Consider the following 22621-nt stretch of genomic DNA (forward strand, 5'->3'; position numbering starts at 1 on the left):
CAAACTACTGTACAGTTGCACTCATTTCACATGATAGCAAGTTCAGTTCAGTCACTCAGTCGTGTCCAACTCTTTGCGACCCCATGGACTGCAGCATGCCAGGCCTCCCTGTCCATCACCAACTCCTGAAGTTTACTCAAACTCATGTCCATTGAATCAGTGACGCTATCTAACCATCTCATCCTCTGTCGTCCTCTTCTCCTTCCACCCTCAATCCTTCCCAGCATCAGGGTCTTTTCAAATGAGTCAGTTCTTCACATCAGGTGGCCAAAGTATTGGAGTTTCAGCTTCAGCATCAGTCCTTCCAAGGAATACTCAGGACTGATTTCCTTCAGGATGGACTGGTTGGATCTCCTTACAGTCCAAGGGACTCTCAAGAGTCTTCTCCAACACCGCAGTTCAAAAGCACCAATTCGTGGTGCTCAGCTTTCTTTATAGTCCAACTCTCACATCCATACTTGACTCCTGGAAAAATCATAGCTTTGACTAGATGGACCTTTGTTGGCAAAGTAATGTCTCTGCTTTTTAATATGCTGTCTATGTTGGTCATAACTTTTCTTCCAAGGAGTAAGCATCTTTTAATTTCATGGCTGCAGTCACCATCTGCAGTAACATGATAGCAAGATTATGTTCAAAATCCTTCAAACCAGACTTCAGCAGTATATGAACCAAGAATTTCCAGGTGTACTAGCTGTGTTTCAAAGAGACAGAGGAACCAGAGATCAAATTTCCAACATTTACTGGATCATGGAGAAAGTAGGGAAGTTTGAGAAAAACATCTACTTCAGTCCACTGACTATGCTAAGACTTTTGATTGTGTGGATTACAGAAAACTGTGGAAAATTCTTAAAGAGATGGGAATACCAAACCATTTTACCTGTCTCCTGAGAAACCTGTACATGGGTCAAGAAGCAACAGTTAGAACTGGACATGGAACACAGACTGTTTCAAAATTGTGAAAGGAGTACATCAAGGCTGTATATTGTCACCCTGCTGATTTAACTTATATTCAGATGACATCATTCAAAATGCTTGAATGGATGAATCACAAGCTGGAATCAAGATTGCTGGGAGAGATAGCAACAGCCTCAGGTATATAGATGACACCACTTTGCTGGTAGAAAGTTAAGAGACTATTGATAAGGGTGAAAGAGGAGAGTGAAAAGGCTGGTTTGAAACTCAGCATTCAAAAAACTAAGATCATGACATCCAGTCCCATCACTTCATGGCAAGTAGAAGGAAAAAAAGCAGAAGCAGTGACATATTTTATTTTTTTGTACTCCAAAATCACTGCAGTAGTGACTGCACTCATGAAGGAAAACTATGACAGCATATTTAAAAACAGAGACATCACTTTGCTGACAAGGGTCCATATAATTAAAGCTATGGTTTCTCCAGTAGTCATGTACAGATATGAGAGTTGGATCATAAAGAAGTGTGAGCCCCAAGAATTGATGCTTTCTAACTGTGGTGTTGGATAAGACTGTTGAAATCCCTTGGACTGCAGGGAGATCCAATCAGTCCATCCTAAAGGAAATCAGTCCTGAATATTTATTGGAAGGACTGATGCTGAAGCTGAAGCTCCAATAATTTGGCCACCTGATGAATGTGAAGAACAGACTCATTTGAAAAGACCCTGATGCTGGGAAAGATTGAAGGCAAGAGAAGCGGGTGACAGAGGATGAGATGGTTAGCATCGCCAACTCAATGGAGATGAATCTGAACAAGCTCCAGGTGGTAGTGGAAGACAGAGGAGCCTGGGGTGCTGCAGTTCATGAGGTCACAGAGATGAGGACATGGCTCAGCAACTGAATAACAATAATGCAGCCTCAGTACATGCTAGTTGCCCTTGTATATGAAGTAGTAATATTATACTTTCTTTTAATCAGTGAACTTTCTTTCATGTTAGCTTGAAAACAATGTGTTGAACCTGAGGAAAGGATGAAAAGAGCTCATTCATTTTTCTGTTAATATATGTTTGAAATATCCTAGGTATAGGCTATGATTTTGCTTCCTAGTTTTGATACCTTTTTTCAAAGTCAGCAGGGTTACCAACTCTTAGTCACATTTTTCAGCCTCTGGAAAAGCATCTGCTTTAAATATATCTCAATATGATCTGTGTACTGAGCAGTAAAATTATATTCACATGGCATCAATGCATTATCTTTACCCACTGGTATACAAGACAGAAAATCAATGCACTTCCCTTCATTATCACCAGAATTATCTTCAATGAAACAATTTCTAAGATCAAGAAGATATCTCAGTGCTGTGTATCCTTGGGAGGATATATATTGAACGAATGTTAGACAACCAGTCTGTCCATTTAATTTAGATTATGGCCTATATCTTGGGATTGATTGTGTGAGTTCCATTCTGAAGGACCCTCTGTTAACTTCAGTCAGGAAGAATGGATTAAAAATAGATTAGAACTACCACATTCAGCTTTTTCTATGTCCTCTGCAGAATAAATTTCCATTCACTCCTTTCTGAACTTATAAACATCCACTCAGAAAAACCACTCTAGAACTCAAATTCTAGGTGAATTTATCTTTTCTACAGACTTTATTTTTGGGGGCTCCAAAGTCACTGCGGATAGTGACTACAGCCATGAAATTAAAAGACGCTTGCTCCTTGGAAGAAAAGCTATGACCAACATAGACAGCATATTAAAAAGCAGAGACATTACTTTGTCAACAAAGGTCTGTCTAGTCAAAGTTATGGTTTTTCCAGTAGTCATGTATGGATGTGAGAATTGGACTATAAAGAAAGCTGAACACCAAAGAACTGAGGCTTTTGAACTGTGGTGTTGGAGAAGACTCTTGAGAGCCCCTTGGACTGTAAGGAGATCCAACCAGTCCATCCTGAAGGAAATCAGTCCTGAGTATTCCTTGGAAGGACTGATGCTGAAGCTGAAACTCCAATACTTTGGCCACCTGATGTGAAGAACTGACTCGTTTGAAAAGACCCTGATGCTGGGAAAGATTGAAGGCAGGAGGAGAAGGGGACGACAGAGGATGAGATGGCTGGATGGCATCACCAACTCATGGACATGAGTTTGAGTAAACTCGGGGAGCTGGTGATGGACAGGGAGGCCTGGCATGCTGTAGTCCATGGGGTCGCCAAGAGTTGGACACGACTGAGTAACTGAACTGAACTGAGGTGCTAAACAATTTTACCATAGGGAATATTCTTCATCTGCCCGTATGTATTAAAACTTCATGTCTGATGTAAGCATTATACTGTTTAATTTTACACACTTCAGTACAAATATAGAAGCAATATTTTAAGTAATAATGTAAGAATAACATAAACATTAACGTGTAATAGTAATAACTTAAAGTATGTTTGTTATTAACACATTACAAAGTGTTCTCAGCTTAGTCATTTATCAAGTATTGAGAGTATGGTATAAATGTCACTGTGGTAAGCACCAAGAAATATAATAATGAGCGCACATCCCGAAAGAATTTATGTTACCTCTGCTCATTTTTCTCTCAATCCAGAGAGTAGCTAGTAAGAAAATCACGGAGACTAACTTTTGCCTAAGGGAGTTTGTTTCTCTTGCCAAAATAAGATGATCTATCCTTTAAATAAAGCATAGAAAATAACTCTTTAAGTGACTTTAGCATTTATACTGTTTAAAGAGTATAAACAGTGGAGGAGCATGAATTTTTTGGTTTGGACCTTCCTTAGAGGTATGTAAATACAATAAAGTTAAGACTGTATAAACTATTTTTAAATAACTTGAAAAAGTCCCAGTCTTCCTCTTTTCAAGTCAAATATGGGATCATGTCCTTTTTTTTTTTTCTCTTCTTTCTGAAACCAGAGAAAGGTGCTTTGCTTCAGTAATCAAAACTTTTTGGAAGAAACAGTTTTTTGGATGGAATTATCTGGATGAAATCCATGGTTGGTTAGGAGATTCGTTACTTTATCATCTTAATTCTGTTCCTCACCCTAATTTCTATTAGGAAATTTGGGTACAGAGTAACACAAGAGCTCTTCTTTATATTCTTGAGAATATAATACTATATTTACATAGTACATTTTCATTCCTGTTGTTCCTGTAAAATCATATTACTAATTCCTTAATGAAAAAAGAAACTACCTATCTCTAGTTTTTTGAACTATGTGGAGCTTTATTTGAATAATTTTTAAAAACTTCATACATTCACATGTATTACTTCCACAAATGTTGTGTTTAAATATCCATATATTTATTACTTATTTGTAATTTTTTTTTTTGTAATTTTTAATTTTGAAAAATGTTAGAGGTTTAGTACCATAAGCAAAAAAAAAGGAATCAATGGATTTAAGATAAATTCAATTGTGAAATGTACAAGACTAAAAATAATATATTATCTTTTATTTGCATGTACTTCTTTTAAAAAAACTAGATAAATGAAAGATATTTTCACTGAAACCTAGTAGTGATTTTATAGTAATAGTACATCAATTTAGTAATAGTTATTTTATAGTAGGAATTAACTTATTCTTAAATCTTTAAAGTCAGAATAAGTTAAAAATGATCTGATATTAGCTAATATTAACCATAAGTAGTCCTGTATAGGATTTGGATTCAGTGAGCCAACGCCATCTGTCTTGGCAGGTTCTATATCTAATAAATCTTTTTTTGCTACCCCTCCCATGAGCATCGAGGACTATGCCTTGCCTATAGTGGGCACTTAGTATATTTTGAGTGAATTATTATCAGTTTTATGCTCCATTAAAAAATTAAGACCTCTGGGAACGAATAGTAGTTTATATCTTTGCTTTTAAGTGACTTTTCATCTTCCACAGTCTAATTAGGTCATTCTTTCCCTTAATCAGTGCTTATGAAATTCACCAAGTTTACTAAACGCATCTAATGTTTCAACTACAGCAAAAAGCCCTTTTGACTTGAGAAACAGTAATAGTCTAGTGTTTCATCTGACAATTTTGTGATTCTTGCCTTAAGATAGCAGGAGAATCTTCTGTTTTTAACTTGTTATTTGTGGTGGATAATCTGCCTGCCAGTGCAGGAGATGTGGATTCTATCCCTGGATTGGGAAGATCCCTAGGATGAGGAAATGGCAACCCACTCCAGTATTCTTGCCTGGAAAATTCCGTGGACAGAGGAGCCTGACGGGCTACAGCCCACGGTGTTACAAAGAGTCTGACGTGACTGAGTGACCAAACATACACACACACATTTACCCAATTTGCCCATAAAAAGACTTCTTGGGATTTAAAAGACATATTTTAGAGAACAAAAACATAGAAGCACACAAAATGATATTTGATTCCCACATCTTTAAATAAAGAGATCCCAGACTCCTCGATATCCCCAAAATGAGTTTTGTGTGTCTTTACTGAAGAGGTGCCAGAAGTCTTAAATTACCATGAATCCAATCTTGCTTGTTGATGATATCAAGTTTCCTTAAAGTATTTCCTGTTGGATTTGTTAAGAGTTACTTAATTTTCTTTCATGGTATCCATCTAATTATAACCAACAAAATATTAACTGATGTCAGTACCTTAGATTATGTGAGTAGAATGCTTAAGTTTTCAGCTGCTCTGTTATTTCGAAAGTATCTCGAGTTCCTTTATCTTACACAGAGCTCTAACCTATGACATCGGATATTCTTCTGCATATTGAAATTCACCATGTAATCAATAGCCTCACTGAATCTAAAGGGTGCTATACCCACAGAGATTTATGTTTAAGTAATATATGGATGTGCTCAGGGGCTTGTTTCTGCATCTTCCCACAAACTAGCTGGGAGAATAAGAAAGTTCATTAAAAAGACATTTGTCAGGATGCTAGAGCAATAGGAAAAATCCTCCACAGGCTATGTACCTAATTTCCAGCCAATACAGAATGACTCCCAACAGGAATCATTTATTGCTTTAGTGGCTTAAGTGATGGGGCTGTTAGCATCTCTTTTGGCTGACTGCTTTGCAATCTAGTTGCTTTCAGATGTGTGAAAAGTCATCTTAATATTCATACAGAACTTCTGTCTCACTTCATTTCTTCCAGCCTTGATCTGTCAGTGTCCTGTGGGCAACGCTTATTGAAATCCCAGGTGTGTCAGAGTTACACAAACAAGGGGCTTGGGGAAAGGGTTAGGCTTCTCTATGTTTCAGTCATCGCCCCCCAAAATGTCTTCACAATTGCTTATTTCATTCTTTTTTAAGTCACTCAGTCATGACCAACTCTTTGTGACCCCATGGACTGTAGCCCATCAGGCTCCTCTGTCCTTGGGATTTCCCAGGCCAGAATATTGGGGTGGGTATCCATCCCCTTCTCCAGGGTATCTTCCTGACCCAGGAATCGAACCTGTGTCTTCTACATTGCGGATGGATTCTTCACCATCCAAGCCGCCAGGGAAGCCCAGTCACCACCATTCCTTCCTGCCTCACACACCGGAACCTCCATCCTAATTCCCACTTGTTTATATACCCAGAGTCGTTGACCAGCAGATTTTAAACGTACCAATTTATCCTGGAAACAGAATGTAATGTGATTGGATTAATTTATCAATGCTTGCTGGAAACCCAACACCCTCAGTTCAGCTCTGACTTGACACTGAAAGAATTTTTTTACAAATTATGAATGCATGGTCCGGTAACAAGACTTGTTTCTTCACAATTCTTTTGCAAATAAAATGATAAGCTCTTGGAAAAGCTGTAGTTAAAAGCGCTAACCACAGAAAGTTTGGTATGCACAGGAATGTCACAGGAGCAGGACTTGGAAGTCTTCAAAAAGGAAAAAAAAAAATCTGTACATCTGACAAAAACAACGAGTGTTATCCTAGCTGGCTTCCTCAACATCACCCACTGATGATAACCACTTTCAGAAATCACACTCCAAATCAAACTCCAAAGTGAATAAAGAATTATCTGCACTCTTGTGTTTGTATAGAGATTCAACTCCCAAATTTTTTTTTCTAATAGATATTCTAGAACTCAAAATCTAATCAAATAATTACAGTTCTACAAACATACCAATAGAAAAGGGAATTACCTGTAGTGAAAAACTGTTAATTAAATGTGGATGATAGCATAATTACTTCTGGTTAATGTCTGGCTCAGTTCTCTTAAAGACTACTCGTGTAATTGTTGAACACCTATTAGAAGGCAGTGCTTCCAATAATGTGATGCTCAAGAAACCTTGTTTCTTAGTGTATTTGTAAGAAATAGACTATGTGTCTTGTGACACACCCCCTAGTCTTTATTCCATATTCAATAATTCATTCTCAGGCACCTACTTGGCATATAACACAAAGACAACTTACCAGGCAAAAAGTGCTGTCCCCTTGTAAAGTAGTAATGCTAATTTGCCACAAAATCATGTCTAGTGGGCAACAGCCTAGACTAGACCCCTTGAAGCAAGGAGTAGGTGGGCTCTGTCTCTCTAGGAGCCAACACCCCCGTTCCTTCTGTTCGGAGATGTTCAAGACAAACACTTAGAACAACACTGATGTACCTGTTGGCGGCCTATTAACGAGGATATTGGAGGAAAAAAAAGAGGAAGTGAGGGGTCAGCTTTAGCTTGTTTAGAAGAGTATTTTCATGACAGATTTTTCCTCACACATAGAAAATAGCATTTTCTTGCAAAGTATAATGTTATCACTATGTTTTCAGGCTGTCTTGAGGTAGATAAATTAATCTTACTCAGTTTTTTATTTTTAAATACTATTGTTGTCTGTTTTGTTTCACTTGTGTTTCCATGTTGTAGGTCCACTAACATTCTGATATATTTTCCCAATGAACAGGTCGCCATGGAGATGGAAGTTATTGGCCAGTTGATACGAATTTGATTGATAGAAGCACTCTGAATGGTAAGTATATAAATTAGGTTCTATTGGATTAATCACATTAATTTAAATGGTTAATTCTAGCATGTCTGAGGCAAATTTTCTGTTGACTGCAAGTGCCAATAACCTCAAACTTAGGGTTTTAGTGGGGATAATACAAGCATGAAATTATTAGTAAACTTGGAGCTTATTTCACTAGGAGACAGCGGCAATGAGAGCTGACAAGTACACAAAATAGTCAGTTAGAAAAGCCTAGACATAGAGAATTTTATAAATGATGCAGGGCTGTTAACTATCTCAGTCTGAAAGTACTCTATGTATTTGAAATATTTCCAAAAATGAAATTTTATTAAAGAGAGGTGACGTCAAAAGTACAGCAAGCTGAAACCCATTCAGTTTCATAAACTGAAGTTTCTAGGACTTTTTGAAGAGTCAGAGTGCCAGGAAATTAAGAGGCAATCTATACAGACAATTGAGAAGGAACAATTATTTCCTCACAGTTTCCATCACTGCTGAACAATGGTTATATATGTTACAGATGAAGCAAATGTAAGCCATGAACACAGAACAATATATTTCTTAAATGGTGTGTCCTAAAGAACACTAATCTTGGACAGAAATGCCCAATGGAACAGCTAAAAATACTGGAGGCCCAGTAAAATTTGTATTATTTCTAATTGCCTAAGAGCTGAGGCAAAGAAAAATATTGCAAGGGATTACCATCTCAATGTATGTAGGCCTCTCAATGTACATATCCATAGGCAACTAGAAATAATTCAAACTTAACTGAACCTCCTATATTCTTAATTACTAAATCTGGCAAACCTAGTTTTGGATCAGCACCAAGTTTAAAAGTTTGGTATTGACTATTTGAATTTGCCCTTCAAAAGAGAATGAATTCCTAATCAAAAAGAAACCCTAGCCCAAATTTGACATGGACAGATAAGTCAAAGATAAGAACTTTTCTTTTCACAGGAGGCAGACTTCAGATGAAGAGAAGGACAGTAAATGAGAGAAATGCATGTCATTGTATTTTTGTTTTTACTATTTAAGATTCCTAGTGAGAAATATAATTGTATTTAAATTTGATCTGATATACATTATCTCACAGGAGAGTCATGAAGATAAAATAAATAAATGACATCCAATGACTTTGAGCCATTTTAGATAGATTATTGGCATTATCCCGTCTCAGATTTCTGCATCACTTAATGATGTTCTAGGCATTTCCTATTAAATAAGTGGGATGAACAAAGTACCTGAAACATTTCTAGAAACCCTACTGAAATAACTAATTATTACAGGCTATATGATTAATTAAGGTGATCTGATAACCTCAGAGACATGGATGGTAGAGGGCATGCTTAATCTATTTCCTATTCTTTTTTGCTATCCAGTAAATGATGGTAAATATTAATATGTAATTTGCCTTTAGCTTGTGCTCTTATATGCAATTCAGCAAAGGCATTTGAAAGCTCTACCTTCCTAATTAAAATTCTGCCAACATCTTGTACCATAGGAAGAGGGTATATTTTCAAATTATATATACAAATGACACCTTGACTGATAAAACTCTAACACCCCCCACCTTTGCAAAGTAGGCTGCATCAACAAGAACACTTTAAAATCTTGAGTTTTTGAACCTCACATACAATGAAAATTTCATCCATCTCCTTATGTAGTGACAGAATTATAGAGGTTTCCTATCTCTCCTTTTACTTGCTGGATTCATCCTTCAAAGGATTGTAATAGAATAATGGTTTACTGTCAGAATACTCAAGCCGGTTGCAAATAAATTTAGAGCTTGCTAATCATTTACTTTCTCTTATGTGTCACTCTTTTAAAAGCAACGCTCTTGGAATTCAAATAAAGAAAAACAAAGCTATAGTTCATGTTTATTCTTGAAGTTGGAAGCCCTTAATTAAATTGAGGAAACTGAAGAGGCTTTCTAAATTATTTTCTGATGACAGGTAGAATCAAAGCTAATATGCAGTGATATGATAGTATTTTACTTTTATGATGCGTTCAATTTTATGGTTCACCTTCTTACAGCAGGAGAATCTTCAACTTCTGAAAATGTGATTTTGTAGTTTATATTTGTCTGAAGGATAACAACAGTGAAAATTACTTCAATTCAGTTGTTTTCTTATGGTGGAAGATAAATCACCAATTATGTTGGTAGCTTTTCCCATAGTTTTCAAAATTAATAATTTTGGTAAAGAAATCTACAAACCCTACAAAACTGTTGTTTTATTGGCTTTAACCTTTGAAAACTCAATTAATTTGACAGATGTGATACTTTGGTGAAGCATTATTTTAAAATTAATGTTATTGATTAATTTTTTAGTGTTTAGAACCATATTTGGTATTCTGAAAAACATGACTTAAATGTTGCATTTAGGAGAAAAAGCCATGATTTGCCCTCCAGTTTTGAAAACCTTCGTTTATTTAACTCAATAGCATTTTAACTAACCTAAATAGAGCATACAGAGAAACTCTTTCCATATTTGCATGAGATGGTCATTCTGAGGTTGGTAAGGTATTACAGGGCACCCAACAGACACCTTAATGCCAAAAGAAAGGTCCAGAAATAAAATTTTACACTCAATTCCCTGATGTAAAGATAATTGGAGCATCTCAGGTGTCTCAAGTTCTAGTCTACAAGAGGCTGTGCCCACCTACTATCTAAACATCTAAAATGATGTTAAGGACCTCAGACTAATCCCAAGCTCCAGGTATTGGATGTGCCTTTGTCCTGGTTTAGAAATGTGTGAATCAAGTCACTTACGTTTTTGGACCTCAGTTTTCATCAGAACACAGGAAGTGTTCAGGTTGATCAGGATTTCTCAACCACAGAACTATTTCCATCTGGGACTGAATAACGTTTGTCGTTGGGCTCCTTCTGTGCACTATGGGAAGTGTAGCAGCAACCCTGGCCATTATCCACCAGGGGCCGGGAGGATTTCTTCTCCACTCTGTTGGAACAACCCAAACTGTCTCTAGACATTGCCAAATTTCCTCTTGCGGGGTAAAATCTCCCCAGTTTAAAAACCACTCCTCTTGATTAGCAACCTCCAGAAGTTGTTACAAGGTACATGGGTCCCTTGAGAAGCTCCGTGAAAAGAGTTTTCCATCATCAATCAGCATTGGGAAACTCATTTGGTATTGCCTTCTCTTTGGCCAGGTCCTCGCCTTCCCCTGAACACTTAGAGTACCAGTCTTGAGAGCGCGTCTCTGCCACTGTGTGCCCTTGATTCGGTGATCTCCACTCCCAGGCTTCAGATTCCATCTACACATCAGCTCCCATATTTACATCTCTAACACAGACCTTCAGGCCGCCTCTTTATGATTCATCGTGAGACCTCAACTCTGACCTATTCAAGACTGAACCTCTGTTCTTGCCCCACTGAGTCTGCCTGTACTTTCACCCTCTCCCCCACCCTAGACGTCAGGGCTGCTCCTCTCTGCCCTCCCCCATGTGCAATCCAGCTTGTTCATTCCCTTGCCAGCTCTATGGTGTACCTGTCCTCTCTGCTTGACTGAAATTGCCACCATCTCAGTTTAAGGGATCATCTCCTTTTAACCTGGCGAATTCAGTATCCTCTTAGCTGGTCTGTTTTTCCACCACCAAGTCCTCTCCATGTAGAGGGAAGAGATATCTCCTTAGAACAAATGAAGCCTGTCACTTTGCTGAAAACTCTTAAACCATTTGTAGCTTTACCAAGGATGATTGAATGGGATCTACAAGGCTCCTATGAGCAGGGTCTTGTTTATCTTTCCCACCTCATTTTGTGCCATTTCCTCTTTGTTCCCAGTGTTCCAGACATACACACAGTTTGCCGTTGGTTCCCTCATAAACGAACAAGAATTAACTCCTAAGAATACTTTAAAATTCAGCTTAAATGTCACTTCTATAATGAGATTTCTCATGACCTCCATCTTCTGTCAGTGACCTCCTATTATATCTTCATGTTACATCTTTTTACACGAACTCTTCTTTAAAGCACCAATTGTAGAGATAATTTAATATATATATATATATGTAAAACAGTGAATTGAAAGCAACGATTATGCCTCTCTTTTGGGGGGGAGTGGGATGAGCAATCAGCATTCTAATTTGAGAATTATTCTCAGACCACATAATATATAAGGCTATGGCATAAAAATTATTATGAAATCATATGTATATATGTGGTCCCATAAATAGTTTTTAGTGGTTTCATAATCTGGCTGTTGGTCCTTCTCTCCTCTTCCAGAAACATATCTCAGAAATGGAGCTTTTGTATCTCTCTGCTATTAGCTATGCCTTGATCCCAAGTAAGAAGAAATCTGACATTCTGTTCATATCACCATGACCCACATGGGGTACATGTTTCAGGAATGGAAGACAGAACATTTAACACATAGGAACTTTTTTTTCCTTCTCTGGTCCTAGCAATTCCAATTTACATGGTCTTAAAAAATATTTACCCAGTGTTACTGCCATGTATGACTCAAACTAAGTTTGTCAGAAATGGTGAACTGTTAAATTTAAATTAAGGTAATAAAATCCACAAGCCCCCCAAATGCCTCCATTGTATGCTGTCATATAAAAGGTTAATTTATACCAATCAGGTAATTTATTAAGAACAGAAACGGCATGTTGAGGTATAACTGCAACATGATTTTTTAAATTGTAAGTAAAACTAACAAAGTTCTGACCTTACTTGCCTCACTCCTTTGTCATAAAGGAAAAAGTTGCTTCAAGGAAACGTTATTTCTTTCATTTATAATCAGAATCTCTTAACAGCAAGTACTATGTAAAGACTTGATTAGTTACCCGCCCCTGAGATTCAAGTTATATTGGTAGCATTTATTGCTTTCCAATAATATTGAGTCAACAATAATGTGTTTAAAATTAGGTGACTATCTTTTAAAAAAAAAACCCAACGATTCCTAGATAAGTTAGTTATCAAAAGATAGTGTTTCACTTTTAAGGCAAGTGCTGGGTTATTATATTCACTTGTGAAAACAAGTTACTATATCTTTCACATTGAATATTATCTACAAGCTTTCTAGGAAATTTGGAGTTTAGAAGTCCACACCAAAAGTATCCCAAATGGTATGGTAGATTATTAAGTTAGGCAAAATTTTATTTAATATCTCAGTAGTATAGTGATATTATAAGCAATTACTCTGTGTAGGGCACTGAGATAGTTGTTTTGCATGTATTTTTTTTTCCTAATTCTAACAGTAACTACATACAGTAAATATTATTATTTCCATTTTACAGATAAAGGCATGAAAAAAGCTATTTAAAGGCTCATTAGTCACGCTTGTTTGTATAAGCAAATTATCATTCTGCTATTTTCACTTAAATATTGTCTGCCATGAGGTAGAGTTGCAAAACAGGGAAAAAAATTATATTAGAGGTTTATGGCCTCTTTCCAACCCTGTGGCTGCTCTTAAGTAGGATTCATATACCCTTGACAGGTTGAAAATTAAATGTGCTTTATAGATAACTGCTTTAAAGGAATGGAAAGTGTGAGTGATGGGTGTCAAATAGTTTGTCTTTCACAGCATCAAATAAATAATATTTTCTCAGCCTGTTCTGATTCGTGTCATGGTGGAATCTTATCACCCAAAGCAGCATACTTCCCGTCCTCCCAACTTTCTATTCCGTGTGAAAGCATAATTATGTTTTTTCTTTGAGATATAATTCACATACCATAAATTCACCCTTTGAAAGTACACAACTCGGTGGTTTTTAGCATTTTCACAAGGTTCTACCACCATCGCCACTATCTAGTTCTAGAATGTCTTCATTACTCCAAAGCGAAACCCTGTACCATTAAGTGGTTTTTCGCCAATCACGTTTCTCCACATCCACTGGCAAACACTCAACTACTTTCTGTCCCTATACACTTGCCTATTCCAGATATTTCACGTAAATTGTTGTTTCGTCGCTGAGTTGTATCCAACTCTTTTGCGACCCCATGGACTGTATGTAGCCCGCCAGGCTCCTCTGTCCATGGGATTCTCCAGGCAAGAATACTGGAATGGGCGGCCATTTCCTTCTCCAGAAGATCTTCCCAACCCAGAGAATGAACCTGAGTCTCTTGCATTGGCAGGCAGATTCTTTACATCACTAGGGAAACCCACAATTTCATATGAGTAGAATCATACAATATGATGTCTGGCTTTTGTGTCTGGCTGCTTTCACTTAGCATAACAACTTCAAGGCATATTAATTTTGTATCATGTATTAATGTTTCCTTTCTTTTTATGACTGGATAGTGTTCTATTGTCTGAATATATCACATTTCTTCATCCGTTCATCAGTTGATGGCTCTGGGGTTTCCCACTTGCGACAATTTTGAATAAGGTAGCTATGACTATTCCCGTGTAGGTTTCTGTGTGGACTTGGTTTCATTTGTCATAGATAACTTAGATCTTTCCTTTCATTTTTTCATTGCCTTTTTCCCCCAGCTTCAGGAATGCTCAGAACACTAGGAACTCTGAATCCTTAGCTTGAGCGTGATAAGCCATGGGCTCCCAGACATCCTTAACCTGATCTCCACTTGCCTGTCTTTCCCCAGAACCACCCATTGGCAAGATGCACCCCCCACACGGCAGCGTCACTCCTCAGAAGAACAGCAACCTGCTTGTGATCATCGTGGTCACCATTGGCATCATCACAGTGCTGGTGGTGGTGGTGGTGGCTGTGATTTGTACGCGGCGTTCTTCAGCCCAGCAGAGAAAGTAGGTAACAGCTAGTTGCCAGAGAAAAGTCACTGTTTGACCTGAATGCCAGTTTTGTTTAATGTTTATTGTTTTGGCTGCCACCAGTCTTAGTTGCTACTTACTGGATCTTTACTTGCAGCATGTGGGATCTTAGTTCCCTGACCAGGGATCGGACATGTATCCCCTGCAATGGAAGCACAGAGTCCTAACCACTGGACTGCTAGGGAAGTCCTGAATGCCATCTTTCTGAGTTAGATTTTTGATGGCTCTCTTCCTGTGCACGTTCATGACTCACCATGCATTCTCTATCTCCTCTCCTGACCTGGGCAGAAATCTTGCCTTTTGTCCATTCCAGGCCCATAAGATAAGTGGGTGAGGAAAAGGCTTGCAGATGGAATAGCAGAATCCACCTGAACAAACACTTTGCACTTCTCCTTGATTTTACTTCTTTCTTTATTTATTTATTTTTTTTGAATTTTGACTGCAGTGGGTCTTCGTTGAGCAGGCCTCTCTCTGGTGGTAGTGTGCAGGAGCCCAGCAGTTGTGGCACACGGGCTCTCTACTCGTGGCACACAGGCTCTCTAGTTTCGGCATGCCAGTTTAATTGACCTGCGGCATGTGGGATCTCAGTTGGCCGACCTGGGCTCGAACCTGTATCCCCTGCATTGGAAGGCGGGTTCCTAACTGCTGGCCCAGCAGGGAAGGCCCTGATTTTAATCCTTGAGACCAGATTCTTATGTTCAAGTGAGGGTAGGTGTTCCTTAAGTAACACTTAGAGAATGGACTTCACCATGTCCCTACTTATGACTCTCTCTGCAATTATGGAAGAAAGGTTGGAGATGTGTGTTCCTCTAAAAGTATTGATTTATCCCTTTTGACATGGAGGTTCATAGGCATTTAGTCAGTGCCTGTCACATGAACGACTGAGTGTAGAATACCAAAGTCAGCATAGTTACAATGCTATGGTGTGTGTAGTTTGGAGGCAGTAGTTAACGATGGAAGAGAGATTCCAAAAATTCAAAATGATTCAGATTGCCTGGTTCTGGTTGACTTTCAGAAATTAAAAATTTTGAGGGTCTTAAAAATATTTTCATATCATGCAGCCCTAGGTAATAATACAGAGAATGATACATCAAAGTACAAAGTTTGAAATGGAAAGGAGGTTTGATTCAGCTTATCACCTCCCAGCAATACCCTCTAACCAGCATATTAACCTTGTCCCAGCCAGTTGTGGGAATCAGAAATAATCTTCTGGTTATTTTATGCCTGTCTAGCATTTTTCAGATTCAGCCTGATACGGTTTTTCTCACCTGTGCTATTCTCACTGGATTGGCTATAATAGGCTTTTCCCTTAATTTCTGTTTGTTTTTGGCCTGAGGCATGGTGCTCTGCAGGCCTGAGGCATGGGCTCACAGGTGGCTGGTGTGACAACTATATACAGCACACTGCTAGAGAAAGATTCTCTAGCAAATAATATTCTGTCTTCCCTTGGAAATACCTCAGGTCTTCTCTCTTTTTAAAAAATCCTATGATCCTGTTTGTTGGTTTCTACTGTATTTTCTAGCATTTTTAAGTAAGGTATTTAGTAACAATATACAGGAAGACTTCCATACTGAAGAAAGTAAAATAAAGGTATAGATGCAGTCTTTGCATTTCATTTATTTAGATGGCAGGTCAAATTTTATATACAGTTGCATTCATTTGACTAACTGTCTTGGAGCTGATGATAGCTGGTATGCTGGTCCATTTTTCCCCAATAGGAAACCAGACAGAATGAGATTTACAGGGTAGGTCTCCTGTATAAGCTTAAGCTTTCAGGGAAGTCTTAGGGCTTCCCTGGTGGTTCAAATAGTAAAGAATCTGCCTGCAATGCGGGAGACCCAGATTCAGTCCCTGGGTTGGGATCCCCTGGAGAAGGGAAGGGCCACCCACTTTAGTATTCTTGCCTGGAGAATTCCATGCACAGATGAGCCTGGTGGGCTACAGCCCATGGAGTCACAGAGTCAGACAAGATTGAGCAACTGACACACACGGTCACACACTGAGCTTCTCGAGTGCTGGGCACTTAGTAAGCCTCTGGGGGGAAATCACTGTGATTGAGTAAGTCATTGAACAATCTCTTGGTCCAGCAATCCCAGGAAAGGGCTTTTGTCAACAAAGAAGAGTGGAAAATCAAAGCCGCAGGTCTCTGAGGCAGCGGTAAGAAGGATTCACTGAGATGGAAGCAAGGACGGTGGTGGTTTCAGGCCTTCCTTTATGCCAGTTTTAAAAACATGGAGTCATTCACTAAAACTAACTGAATGAGTTGAATCATCTGTAGTGTGGTCTTTTGTCTTCATCGTGTTCATCGCTGTGAGAAGAATGTCCGAGGGTCTTACTGAATCGATGAACTGCATTCCTGAACCTATCTTGTTTCTCCGCAGAGAAGAACGCTAGTCTTCTCCATATTACAGATGTGGGATTTGATGCTATTTTGAGAAACTCTCAAATTGTCCGAAACCACACCCTAAGCACTTTGTTAGGAGCTTAAAGGTTTTATTTAGGAAGAGAAGAGGCTGAACCCTGGAATGGCTTGTTTATATTTTAATTTACTTTTTGAATTAATTAATTAATTTGGCTGCATCAGGTCTTAGGGGTGCCATGGGGAATCTCTGTTGCATCCTGCGCGGGCTCAGGAGTTGCAGGACACGGGCTCCAGAGGAGAGGGGTGCAGTAGTTGGTACACACAAGCTTAGTTGTTCCAGATCATGTTTTTTAAAAAATTAATGTATTTTTTTTATTTAAGGCTGCCGTGGGGTCTTCGTTGGTGCCCTTGGACTTTCTCTAGTTGCGGACAGCGGGCTACTGTCTGGTTGCAGAGCACAGGCTCTTCGTTGCGGCTTCTCTTATTGTGGAGCATGGGGTCTAGGCACACAGGCTTCAGTAGTTGTAGCCTGAGAGCTCAGTACTTGTGGCTCACAGGCCCTAGAACATACAGGCCCCAGTAAGTTTTAGCATGCGGGCTCCGTAGCAGTGGGGCACAGGCTTAGTTGCTCTGTGACATGTGAAATCATCCTGCACCAGGGATCAAACCCATATCTCCTGCATTGGCAGGCAGATTCTTACCCACTGTACCACCAGGAAGGCTGAGCATGTGGAATCTTAGTTTCCCAACCAAGGATCAAACCCATGTCCCCTGCATGTCCAGGTGCATTCTTAGCCACTGGACCTCCAGGGAAGTCCCTGACTTGTTTTTAAAATTAGGAAATGAGTAAAGAATAAATCACTCCATGAATGATTGAAAGTCTAAAGAAAGTTAATCTATGGTTCCTATGTTATTGCACCTTGGGTTTTTCCTCACCCCATCCCCAAAGTCTCTTAATATTTACTTGGCATCTTCGTCTCTTTGTTTGTATACATTCATGAAGAAAAAGAACATGTCTCCCTTCAGCTATTTTTGAATTTTAATTTAGCTTTTCTTGATTTTGCTGAGAACCTCTCCCCATACCACCACCAGTGAACTTTGTAGAACAAATTAAGTAATGCAGATGAAAGCAAAATCAATTCTAATTTGAAACAGAAATAATGTCCATTATAGGCCTCTCAGAAATGGGAGTTTAATGTGATTAATAAGGTGAAGTAGGAAACATCCATGGGCTTCTTCAATATTTCTTTATCTAGAACTGCTGGAGAATGTAAATTGTCTTTGTGTTTTATTGGAGGACTTGAATTATATCCAAATGGATTTGGAGCATATTTTTGTGTACTATCAGTAATACTTCATTCACGTTAGTGTCTACACATTTTGTTCTGTGATTTATGTAATGATGAGGTAATGAGCTAGCTTGTCTGACTCATATTCTAGTTGGTAAGGTTTTATGTTATAAAATCACTAACAGAAGTTAGAACCCAAGTTCTAGTTCTGATTATATCACCTCTTTAATTAAATTAATGGTATTTAATTAAACCTAAATGAAGACCTAATCTCTGAACGTCAGGTTCCTCAAATAAAGTGGAAGTGAAAGTCACTCAGTCGTGTCTGACTCTTTGGGACCCCATGGACTATACAGTCCATGGAATTCTCCAGGCCAGAATACTGGAGTGGGTAGCCTTTCCCTTCTCCAGGGGCTCTTCCCAACCCAGAGATCGAATCCAGATCTCCCACATTGCAGGCAGATTCTTTAGCCAGAAGGGATTGGATTTTTGGATTGTGAGCCAGAAGGGAAGCCCTTCCTCAAAGAAATGGGAATAAATACTTTCTATCAACTCTCTACCACCAAAATTCTGCATGAACTACTACTAAATTGTAAAATTTCATGGTAGCATTTAGATTCAAATTCACATGAAATAAAAATAACTTTACATTTCTTTTTAGTTATGAACTTAAATTTGTACTACTCTGAAGAGACTTCCCTTACACATCTTGAATTAGTGAGATTATGGTAGAATATCATAGTATGGAAATTTTATGTGTGTGTGTGTGTTTGCCTCAGTTTTTTAAAAAAAAATTATTTATTTTAATTGGAGAATAATTACAATATTGTAATAGTTTTTGCCCTGTATCAACCTAGATGTCCATCAGCAGATAAATGGATAAGGAAGCTGTGGTACCTATATACAATGGGCTACTACTCAGCTATAAAAAGGAACACATTTGCGTCAGTTCTAATGAGGTGGAAAATTTGTGTTTTCTGGCTTAAATTGATGGGGAATTTCAGTGCTTTAGTATTTTCCTAGCTAAAATGTAGAAAATTTATTATAAGTTAGAATGTATCTATAGATACTAAAGGCAAAATATTTGACATTGAGACTATCCTGGAAATTCTGGACACACGACTACCACATGGACACGTGGGTAGAGTTGTCTGAATGCATTAAATTTAAATGTGAACTACAGCCTGGAGTAAAATGGGTGCCTAGCTGGTTTGGTTCTTACCCATTCGCATCCCCAACAGACCAATTAAAAATGAAAAAAGAAACTCTTCTTAGAGTTACAGATTATTTGCAAAGTAAGGAACAGATAGCATAAAGAGTCGGTAAAGAAACCTTGAAATATTTCCAAGTCAATAACGACAGATTTTTATTATTCAAATCAAGTGATTACTATGTGCTTAGTGTGTGATCTACAAAGGAACAAATCTGCTTACTGTTAACTCTTGAGATAAAAACGTTTCTGCAGTTTCCCAGGGACTTCCTGACGTTTTAACTGTATGTTACCATTTCGTCCTCTCTACTTTTCAGCTTTCTTACGTGCCATGCCCCAGCGCATGCTGCTTGCTCCAGTGATGCAAAAACCATATCATTTTTTTAATTCATTTTTGTAAACTTCCACTATCTCTCTGATCTTCACATTTCTAGTCCTTAGTACATTTCTTGGCACATTTACTATCTGTAGGGTGAGGGAGTTAGAGAAGGCAAGGTTCGGGAAAAGAATGAGACCCGCAATTTCCAAGAACAGATCGTCTTTAATGAGGCAGGAAGGGGCAGCAGTCAGATTAGCGAGCTGCTGCACTAACCCAGGAAAAGAGTATATATAGGCACATATGTGGAAATCTACTGTCTTAAGGGGGCCTGTTCTTCTCCAAGGTTGTTCGGACTAGTTATCTCTTAAACGGCTGGGGCAAGGAATTCTGGAGATCGGCCAGAGGCTGGGACCGGCTGGGAGCTGGGCATCTTCAACCTTAAATGTCCACTTTTATTTCGGGTGAGAGAGTTCTTTGTTTCGCATAGAGTGGTGAGGAGGACTTGGAGGGGAGTTTTAACTCCAGGCTATTTTGAGCCGGTGACTTTCCTTCACTATCCATAAATGTTCACTGAATAAACAAAGAGATACATGTTGTGAAACAATGGATGATGTTGGAGAAGAGACTTTTTTGCTCCTGTATCAGTGGAGGAAACCAGTTCACACACAGGGAGCATCTGGCCAGCTCAGGTAGACGGACAGTGACCAATGCAAGGTAAGTGGTGTTGAGAAAGATGAAGGGGCATGATTTAGCAATCCTAAGATTATACTGACCTAAATTTGTCAGGAAGGTTTCCTGAAGAAGATAGGCTTGAAGGGATCTTAAGTAGCTTGTAAGCAAATAGGACTGTGAAGGCGTTGTGGGCAGAAGATTGGATGGATGGACGGATGGATGGATGGATGGATGAATACTAGCTATCCAGATAGACAGATAAATCCATAGATAGGACAAATAAGACCTCATCAGAATTTGATCATGCTGTGGAAGCTTTGCCACAGTATGAGAAAGATCAGGTAGAACCTTGAAGATTCCTTGCTCTGCCTTTATTCAAGAACACATGGATGGGAAGAGACCCTGCAGCTGTTTTTGGAAGCCAAGATTACTGGTACCTAGAAAATAAGGTGTGTGTGTGTATGGGAAGGATGAGCATAACATAGTCTACATCTGGGGCTTCCCCAGTGGCTCAGCAGTAAAAAATGCTCCTGCAGTGCAGGAGACATGGGTTCGATCCCTGGGTTGGGAAGATGCCCTGGAGGAGGGCATGGCAACCCACTCTAGTATTCTTGCCTGAAAAATGCCATGGACAGAGGAGCCTGGCAGGCTATCATCCATGGGGCTGCAAAGAGTTGGACATGACTGAAGTGAGTGAGCATGCACACATTCTGTGTCTAATAGGAAAAACTAGCCTTATACTAAAAAACTAAGAAAACCAAATCACTCACTAAAGACAGTGCTTCTCAAAGTTCTGGTGCATCAGATTTCCCTCGAGGGCTGTTAAAACACAGCCTGCTGGGTCTCAACCCCATTCGCAAGTTTCTGATGGGGCATTTCTGACAATTCCCAAGGTAATGCCGGTGCTGCTGGTCCAAAGACAAGGCTTCAGGAACCACTGCACTGGGTTCATCTCCGTACAGGGTTCCAGTGGTGAGACAGAGGAACTGGGGACAAAAATAGGCAGCAGCTACTTAGTCAGGGAACCCGCAGATAGACGAAAGGTTGTCGTGACAGTTGCTCCTACAGGTTTTAGGACAAACGCCACACAATTTACTGTTGAGCAGATGTCGGTTTTACTACAGCCCAGCTACATGGGCCACTGGGCTACTACCAGCAGGGGAGGGGGCCTCTCCAAGGCCAGAGACTTCTCTCTTGAGAAGAGACGTTATAGAAAACAGAAGAGGTTAGATGGTCTGCCATAGAACATATACAAAAAAGAAATAAAGTCTGCTTAGAAATCTTTAGATGGTTGATAACTGTCGGCTGAGTGGATGAGCAGCTTCTCGGAAGTGGTCGTGATCTGATTAAAATCCATCAGAAAAATGCTTATGCATTTTATCAGGAATAATAATTTGTTTCCAAGTGGAGGTTATAAATCATAACATACTAAAAAAGTTCTGCCTTGAACAAATTTAGAACTTTTTTGGTTAAAATAGAATATGCCTGGAGATGCTTGGTACTGAAGTCATGGGGTCTGGTAAATGAATGAATGAATGAGGCATGAATGTAAGCAAGGGAGCCAGAATTCATCATTTCTTTCCAGTTTCATAAATTATTTGACAAACATCTTTACCACAAGCTATTTAAATATTGAGTTATCATGGACATTCTGACGATTTTGTCCTAGGTTTGGGAACTGGTATGCCTCTGTATGAGGTCATATGGGCACCAGGGTTTAACTTATTTAGCATTGTGATATGTTAAAAAGATATGGGAGGGAAATCTCCCAGTTTGAAAATGACATGAAGTTCTTCTAAATGACCAGAGATGGATTACACAAAGAGTTATGTGTGAACTGCAGACTCGTTTCCTGTGGACCGGTGAAGTGTACGGAAATGAATTCAGGGAATAAATGGTTAGCAAGAGAGTTATGATCTTAAAAGCAAGAAAATGATCTAGGGGCTATTATAGACCATTGTCTAGAGTCAGTGTGAGGCTGCTGCCAGGAAATCAGCAAATTTTAGATACTTGTTGGGAAAATATTAGAGCAGAAAACCCTACATATTTTTTCCCACGAAATACATATCAAGTCTGGATTTCTTTCTTTATATCCTCATCAGCCTAGTTGAGGAAAGACAAAAAAACAGTAAGAAATATGAACAAATCACACTATCAAACATGTACTAATGGCCTAATATGTACAAAGCGTCTTATCCAGCAATT

At 38.9% G+C, this 22621-nt stretch overlaps 1 protein-coding gene across 1 annotated transcript in view; it reads left to right on the forward strand.

The window, feature by feature from the left end:
• Positions 1–22621, forward strand: part of DCC (DCC netrin 1 receptor) — a 1105239-nt gene that overhangs the window by 990890 nt on the left and 91728 nt on the right. The window contains exons 22-23 of the mRNA XM_061130661.1: positions 7758–7823; positions 14378–14540. Of these exons, the coding sequence (XP_060986644.1) occupies positions 7758–7823; positions 14378–14540 (229 nt within the window). The remainder of the gene's footprint in view (positions 1–7757; positions 7824–14377; positions 14541–22621) is intronic.

This window comes from Dama dama, chromosome 27, assembly GCF_033118175.1.
Source record: "Dama dama isolate Ldn47 chromosome 27, ASM3311817v1, whole genome shotgun sequence".
Taxonomy (NCBI): domain Eukaryota; kingdom Metazoa; phylum Chordata; class Mammalia; order Artiodactyla; family Cervidae; genus Dama; species Dama dama.